Source organism: Bufo bufo, chromosome 2 (genome assembly GCF_905171765.1).
Source record: "Bufo bufo chromosome 2, aBufBuf1.1, whole genome shotgun sequence".
In the NCBI taxonomy this organism is placed as follows: domain Eukaryota; kingdom Metazoa; phylum Chordata; class Amphibia; order Anura; family Bufonidae; genus Bufo; species Bufo bufo.
This window is the reverse complement of record NC_053390.1, coordinates 298,539,024-298,547,467: the sequence shown is the minus strand read 5'-3', so window position 1 is coordinate 298,547,467 and position 8,444 is coordinate 298,539,024. Positions and strand designations below refer to the sequence as shown.

Sequence of the window (8,444 nt, the reverse complement as noted above, 5' to 3'; positions counted from 1 at the left end):
AGCACAATGTGTGCTGTCCGTTTCCGTTGTTCCGTTCCGCATGTCCGTTTAAATATAAAACATGTCCTATTCTTTTCCTGAAAAATCGGATCCTGGTACAATACAAAGTCATAGGATCCGCAAAAAACGGAAGACATACGGATGTCATTCCGTATGTCATCCGTTTTATACGGAATCCGTTCCTGGAAATTACATTTAATTTTTATTTTTTTTTTTTCAAGAAATCCAAACAACTTTATTTGCTTATTGAAATTTATACATGTTTCCGTTTTTTGCGGATCCGCAAAAAACGGATGACATACGGAAGACATACGGAAACATTTTCAGGAGCAACGGATCCGCAAAAAATGAACAGAAAATCGGATTATAGAAAAATACTGACGTGTGAATGTAGCCTAATAGTGACGCCTATCGATTGCCTGTCATACTGATGACTGTTTCATCACCGCAGCGGACTAGCTTTGCATGTTTCTATGATGTACAATGATGAACAGGCTCCCTGCAGCTAGAAAATAGCTGATTTTGTATGTGCTTCATCACAAATTTTTGGGAAAATTCGGCAAAGCGTCCAAGTTGAATTTTTTAAATTTTCACTCATCTCTAGTCAAAATTCTCACGAGACTCATTGATGAATTCTGGGAGGGGTGGGGTTACTAAAATGCAGTTACCTATTGTTTTTTTTTTTAACTTAAACTCACAGCCTAGGTAATTGTGGGTTAATGCCAAAGTAGGTTTCAAATGCACATGCACTCCTTCCCTTCTGAGCCCTGCAGTGTGCCCATACAGGACTTTAAGACCACTTATGGGGTGTTGTTGTATTTAGGAGAAAATGAGTAACAAATTATGGGGTGACTTTCTCCTGTTATCCCTTGTAAAAATGAAAAACTAAGTAATTTTTTATTTTTACAGTCAAAGATTTAAAATTTTTATTAAATATCTTTGGGCCAAGGTGCTCACTACAACCTTTTAAAAATTCCTTCGTGGGTGTAGTTTCCAAAATGAAGTCACATTTTGGGGTGTCCACTGTAGGGGTACCTGAAAGTCACTACAACTGTGGCATGGTGCTTGAAAATTATTCCAGTAAAATCTGCCCTCCAAAAGACATATTGTGCTCCTTCCCTTCCAAACTTTTGTGGCATATATCTGGCTCAATTCTGTCGCACGCACAGAATCTGTGACTTCTTCCCCCCTCACACCAGGTCTAAAAAAAGGGAGTGTGGCGTGTGCGGAAAAGTGGACGGGCCAGCACTATTAGCTATCAATATTGTCCCCTGCTAAAGGCATAGATGCATGATAAGGAAGGTCTAGTTTGTAGCTGAAGCAAGAAAGATGTGGAAGAGATTATAAATGTGAATTTATGTTATTTATTATTTTAGTAGAATGGAACTTTTATTAGGAACAAACTTCATCCCTATTTCCCTGAAGACTTGTTGGACCTGTCTATTCCGCAAAGTGTAAATAAATGGATTAAGCACTGGTGTCATGATACTATTAAGAAGGGCAACAACTTTGTTTAGGTCAGGAGAGGAACTCTCAACTGGTCGCACATAGATAAAGATGGCACTGCCATAAACCAATGAGACCACTGTGAAATGAGAGGCGCAAGTTGAGAAAGCTTTGATTTTTCCCCTTTTAGAGGGTATCATTAATATGGTAAAGAGAATATTACAATAGGAAATTAATGTGAGACAGAAAGAACCCAAAATCACAGCTGAGGCAAAGCTGGCAAAAACCATATCAAACTGATGTATATCAGAGCAACTTATCTTTACAACTGCTGAACTATCACAGAAGAAATGATTGATCTCATATGGACCACAGAAAGACAAACCAAACATTAACATTGTGGGATAGATAAAAGTAATAAATCCAAATACCCAGGATATTAACACTAACGAAAGACAGACCTTGTTCGTAATGATTGAATGATACCTCAATGGATGAGAAATTGCTACATAACGATCCACTGACATCACAGCTAAAAGATAAAATTCGATAGTACCTAATGATACATAGAAATACAACTGCAGGATACAACCAGATATAGAAATGATTTTGCTGTTGTAAGCAAGTATCATGAGCAATTTAGGGACTGTGGATGATATGAACCAAATATCTAAAAAAGCCAAGCTGCTGAGGAAGAAATACATGGGAGTATGGAGGCGCTTGTCCAACCAGACAGCAGTAATAATTGACAAGTTTCCAATCAGAGATATCAAGTAAAGTACAAAAAACAGTAAGAATACAATGTTCTGTGCACTAGGACCAAGTGTAAAACCAACCAGAATAAATTTTGTTTGGTTGACATGAATCATATCCACAGACATCTGTTGAGCTTGTGGTGACATTATGTGGAATACTGAGAGCAGAAACAAAATGTATTGATAGTAGAATGGATATATCACGAGTACAGAGTATATACAGTATGTGCAAGAAGATGGCACTGAATAATATGTAACTTTGTTCATAAGTCACATTCATTAAAGCTGTGATGGAAGAAAGAAGATTAAGTATCATTGTATAGCTGGCCATGACTGGTGGACATAATTTCAAATTCACAATTCAGCATGTGCAATGATTTACATGATAAAGAAATCAGATATATGAGCATTGTGTCGCAAATGTCACTAATAATAGGTTCTGAATAAATCACAGATTGTTGCAGACCAACAGCTTCTTTACCTTAACCCCTTCTGGAAGCCCAAGGTTCGCAGAGGGAGGGAGCTTTCACTGTCTCTCCATCGGCCCCCCGTGCAGCGGTGGCAGGGGCTGATGGCTGCCATGGCAACCTCAGGCCCCAGGTCTGGGTCTCATAGGTGTGTGAAACTGACAGTTTCAATGTAGCACAATACAGCATGTATTATGCTGAATTGAAACCGTGATCAGAGCCTCAAAAGTTGAAATCCCATGCTGGAACATAAATAAAATGTGAAAAAAAAAGTTTAAAAAAAAAGCCATCATCAAGCCATTTTTTATAAAAAAAAGAGACATACTGTATTAGATATGACCGCATCCATAATAACCAGCTCTATAAAAATATCACATGATCTACTTCATCAGGTGAATGCCGTAAAAAAAAATTATATAAAAACTCTGGCTTGCCCCAAAAAAGTGTAATATCGAGCAATTAAAAAAATCATATGTATCCCAAAATACAACCAATAAAAATATTGACTCTTCCCGCTAAAAACAAGACAAGTCCCTACACAAGACGATCGGCAGAAAAATTAAAAAATATATGCAGACTAACCAATAGGATTGCGGCAGTGTAAAAGTGCTTGTTCCAGGTTCTCATCTTCATTCTGCAGATCAGAGCCTGAAATAAGGTAATGTGTCCTGGTGCCCCCCGATCTGTGGTCCCCATCTGTGCCCCCCCCTGTGCACTTCCAAACCCCCCTGTGAGCCCTGCCTCTCCCATGTGTCCCCGCCTGCCCCTGATGCAGTCCCCCTATCCATGTATCCTGCCCCCAACTGTGCCCCTGATGCGGTCCCCCCTCCCCCATCCATGCATCCTGCCCCCATCTGTGCCCCCTTCCCCCATGCGGTCCCCCTGCTGTATTTGATGGAGACGGCTCTGTTCCTGAGCCGCCGCCATCAGCAGCGAGTGTCAGCTGTATGCTGACACTCCTCTGTAACCCTTTAGATGCTGCGGCAGCGGCATCCATGGGGTTAATAGAGGGAGGGGGTTCCCTCTCTCAACCATCAGGGCTGCCGCGCTGCAATGGCAGTGCTCGATGGTTGCCATGGCAACCGGGCACTTTGCAAAGGCGTCCGGTGTTGCCATCTACAGGAAATCTGATAGTATTATACTTTGAAATGCAAGAGCATTTCAAAGTATAGTACAGCCTTCAGCCCCACTGGATCTTCAAGATCCAAGTAAGACTTGATAAAAAAAAAAAGTGAAAATAATAAACGTCAAAATAAATAAATAAATAAAAATGTTAATTTAAAAAATTAATTGCCTTTTCCTATAAAAAAAAAAAAGAAACATATTAGGTATCACCATATCCATAATGACCGTCTCTATAAATATATCAAATGATCGACCCCGTCCAATAAACACCATAAAAAAATAAAATAAAAACTGTGTCAAAAAAGCCTTTTTTGTCACCTTACATCACAAAAAGTGTAACACCAAGCGATCAAAAAGGCGTATGTCAAAGAAAATGGTACCAATAAAACTGTCACCTCATGACGCAAAAAATGAGACCCTAGATCAGAAAATCTCAAAAAATAAAAAAAATATAGCTCTTAGAACATGGAGACACTAAAACATCATTATTTCAAATATGCTAGTATTGTGTTAAAGTGAAATAAATTAAAAAAATGTGTACATATTAGGTATCGCCGCGTCCGTAACAACATGCTCGATAAAAATATCACATGACCTAACCACTCAGGTGAACACTGTAAAAAATTAAAAAATTAAAACATTACCAAAAAAGCCATTTTTGTCACCTTACATCACAAAAAGTGCAACACCAAGTGATCAAAAAGGCGTATGACCCCCAAAATAGTACCAATAAAAAATGATACCCTATGTAAGGCAATCGCACAAAAATCAAAAAAGCTATTGCTCTTAGACTATGGAGACACTAAAACATCATTTTTTTTTGTTTCAAAAATGCTATTATTGTGTAAAACTTAAATAAATAAGAAAAAGTATACATATTAGGTATTGCCACGTCCATAACTATCAGCTCTATAAAATTGTCACATTTATTTTTCAAAAATGCTTTATTATGTAAAACTGAAACAAAAAAAATAGACATATTTGATATCATTGCGTCCACAGCAACCTGCTCTATAAAAAAAAAGCACATGATCTACCCTGTCAGATGAATCTTGTAAAAAATGTAAAATAACAAAACGGTGCCAAAACCTTGCCTCACAAAAAACGGAATATAACATAGTAACATAATACATAAGGCCGAAAAAATACATTTGTCCACCCAGTTCGGCCTGTTATCCTGCAAGTTGATCCAGAGGAAGGCAAAAAAAAAACAACTGTGAGGTAGAAGCCAATTTTCCCCACTTTAGGGGAATAAATAATTTCTTCCCGACTTCAATCAGGCAATCAGACTAACTCCCTGGATCAACGACCCCTCTCTAGTAGCTATAGCCTGTAATATTATTACGCTCCAGAAATACATCCAGGCCCCTCTTGAATTCCTTTATTGTACTCACCATCACCACCTCCTCAGGCAGAGAGTTCCATAGTCTCACTGCTCTTACCGTAAAGAATCCTTTTCTATGTTTGTGTACAAACCTTCTTTCCTCCAGACGCAGAGGATGTCTCCTCGTCACAGTCACAGTCCTGGGGATAAATAGATGATGGGATAGATCTCTGTACTAATTTCTGATATATTTATACATATTAATTAGATCTCCCCTCAGTCGTCTTTTTTCTAAAGTGAATAACCCTAATTTTGATAATCTTTCAGGTTACTGTAGTTGCCCCATTCCAGTTATTACTTTAGTTGCCCTCCTCTGGACCCTCTCCAGCTCTGCTATGTCTGCCTTGTTTACAGGAGCCCAGAACTGTACACAGTACTCCATGTGTGGTCTGACTAGCGATTTGTAAAGTGGTAGGACTATGTTCTTATCACGGGCTACTATGCCCCTTTTGATGCAACCCATTATCTTATTGGCCTTGGCAGCAGCTGCCTGACACTGGTTTTTGCAGCTTAGTTTGCTGTTTATTAAAATTCCTAGATCCTTTTCCATGTCAGTTTTACCGAGTGTTTTACCATTTAGTATGTACGGGTGACTTGCATTATTCCTTCCTATGTGCATAACTTTACATTTGTCAGTGTTAAACCTCATCTGCCACTTATCTGCCCAAGCCTCCAATCTATCCAGATCCCTCTGTAGTAGTATACTGTCCTCCTTAGTGTTAATTACTTTACACAGTTTAGTGTCATCTGCGAAAATTGATACTTTACTATGGAAGCCTTCTACAAGATCATTAATAAATATATTGAAGAAAATAGGGCCCAATACTGACCCCTGAGGTACCCCACTAGTGACAGTGACCTAATCTGAGTGTGTACTATTAATAACCACCCTCTGTTTTCTATCATTGAGCCAGTTACTTACCCACATACAGAGGTTTTCTCCCAGTCCGAGCATTCTCAGTTTATATACTAACCTTTTATGTGGTACAGTGTCAAATGGTTTGGAGAAGTCCAGATATACGACATCCATTGATTCGCCGCTGTCAAGTCTAGAACTTACCTCCTCATAGAAACTGATTAAATTAGTTTGGCATGACCGATCCCTCACTAAGCCATGCTGATATGGCGTTATTTGCTTATTTCCGTTGAGATGCGCTAAGATTGCATCTCTCAGAAAACCTTCAAACAGTTTACCCACAACAGATGTTAAACTTACCGGCCTATAGTTTCCAGGCTCTGTTTTTGGACCCTTTTTGAATATTGGCACCACATTTGCCATGCACCAATCCTGTGGGACATTCCCTGTCAGTATAGAGTCCGCAAATATCAAAAATAAGGGTCTGGCTATGACATTACTTAATTCCCTTAGGATACGGGGGTGTATGCCATTCGGTCCTGGCGATTTGTCTATTTTAATCTTTTTAAGTCGCTGATGTACTTCTTCCTGGGTTAGACAGGAAAATTTTAATGGAAAATTTATTTTTACATTCTGCATGTCATCTGACAGTTTATTTTCCTCAGTGAATGCATTGGAGAAAAAAATATTTAACAGCTTTGCTTTCTCCTCGTCACTCTCTGCGGCTCCCCCCTCATTACTCTTTAAAGGACCGACACCTTCAGATTTATACTTTTTAGCATTTATATAATTGAAGAACATTTTAGGGTTAGTTTTACTCTTTGGTAATTAATCTCTCGGTCTCTAGTTTGGCCGCTTTTATTTGATTTTTGCATGTTCTATTTTTTTGCTTACAGTTTTTCAGTGCTTCCGTGCTACCCTCCTGTTTTAGTGATTTATATGCTTTCTTTTTGTTATTTATTGCTTTCTTTACAGTTCTATTTATCCACATTGGTTTCTCTTTGTTCCTTAACCTTTTATTCCCATACGGTATGTACCTCTCACAATGAGATTTTAGGATGCTTTTAAAGATATCCCATTTTGTGGCTGTATTTTTATTTTTGAGGACTTTGTCCCAGTAAGTTAGGCCTATGGCCTCTCTTAGTTGGCTAAATTTAGCTTTTTTGAAGTTTGGTATTTTTGTTCCTCCCTGTAGAAATGCTCTTTTAAATGATAATTGGAAGGTTATTACTTTATGGTCACTATTTCCCTCAACCTGCACGTCTGTTGTTCTGTCAGGCCTATTGATTAATACTAAGTCCAGTATGGCCATCCCACTAGTCGGGTCCTGAACCAGTTGGGAGAGGTAATTGTCTTTGGTTATTGCCAAGAACCTGTTTGCTTTATGAGATATACAAGTTTCAGTTTCCCAGTAATAACCACCTCATTTAATATAGAGCAATTAAAAATCATATGTACCCCAAAATAGTACCAATAAAACTGGCACCTTATCCCCTAGTTTCCAAAATAGGGTCACTTTTTGGGAGTTTCTACTGTAAGGGTGCATCAGGGGGGCTTTAAATGGGACATGGCATCTAAAAACCAGTCCAGCAAAATATGACTTCCAAAAACCTTGCGGCGCTCCTCGCGGCGCTCTAGTCCTAAATTGATGTAAGGGCACATGGCCCTTACATCAGTTTATGACTAGAGTTGAGCGGACACCTGGATGTTCGGGTTCGGCCGAACTCCACAAAAATGTTTGAGTTCGGGACCCGAACTTGACCCCAAACCCGAACCCAATTGAAGTCAATGGGGACCCGAACATTGGAGCACTAAATAGGCTCTAAAAAAGTCATGAAAAGGGCTAGAGGGTTGCAAATGGCATCAAAATGTGGTTAAGAGCATGACAAGTTCTCTTCAAACAAATGTGGATAGGGATATGACTTAAAATAACATAAAATACATAAAAATAAAAAATAATAATCTTGATCTAGGAGGAAGAGGTCCATATGGAGTAGGAGATTGAGGAGTCGGTAGATGTCGCGGTGTAGGTGGAAGCCCCGGTGGAGGAGGAGGAGGAGGTAGCAACACTGGTTTTTGGTTTTAATTTTTTTGGGGGGGTTTAAATTAGGGTTCACCCCAAAACATTGGGAAATATAACCTGTGATAACCCCCTTCAGCCGTGCTAAACAAACGTTAAGACAATACACTGGCTGCACCTCCAAGGCGTAAAGGGCAAGCTCAGGCCATGTGCCCAATTTGGAGACCCAGAAGTTGAAGGGGGCAGACCCATCAGTCAGTACGTGTAGGCGTGTGTATGTCCGTGATGTCCATGATCCAATTGGATATCTGCTCTATCAACTTTCGATGTTCTTTTCTGCGCCTACCATGTTGATCACGATTAGCGGCAAATCAGGGTTCCACGCTGGAGA

At 39.3% G+C, this 8,444-nt stretch overlaps 1 protein-coding gene across 1 annotated transcript; it reads right to left on the bottom strand.

Annotated features, from left to right (window-relative positions):
• Nucleotides 1–1,367: 1,367 nt before the first annotated feature.
• On the bottom strand, nucleotides 1,368–2,348 carry LOC120990827 (olfactory receptor 6C70-like). Its single transcript, XM_040419729.1, has one exon. It carries the CDS (start codon nucleotides 2,346–2,348, stop codon nucleotides 1,368–1,370), a length of 981 nt encoding a protein of 326 aa, XP_040275663.1.
• Between the last annotated feature and the right edge of the window lie 6,096 nt (nucleotides 2,349–8,444).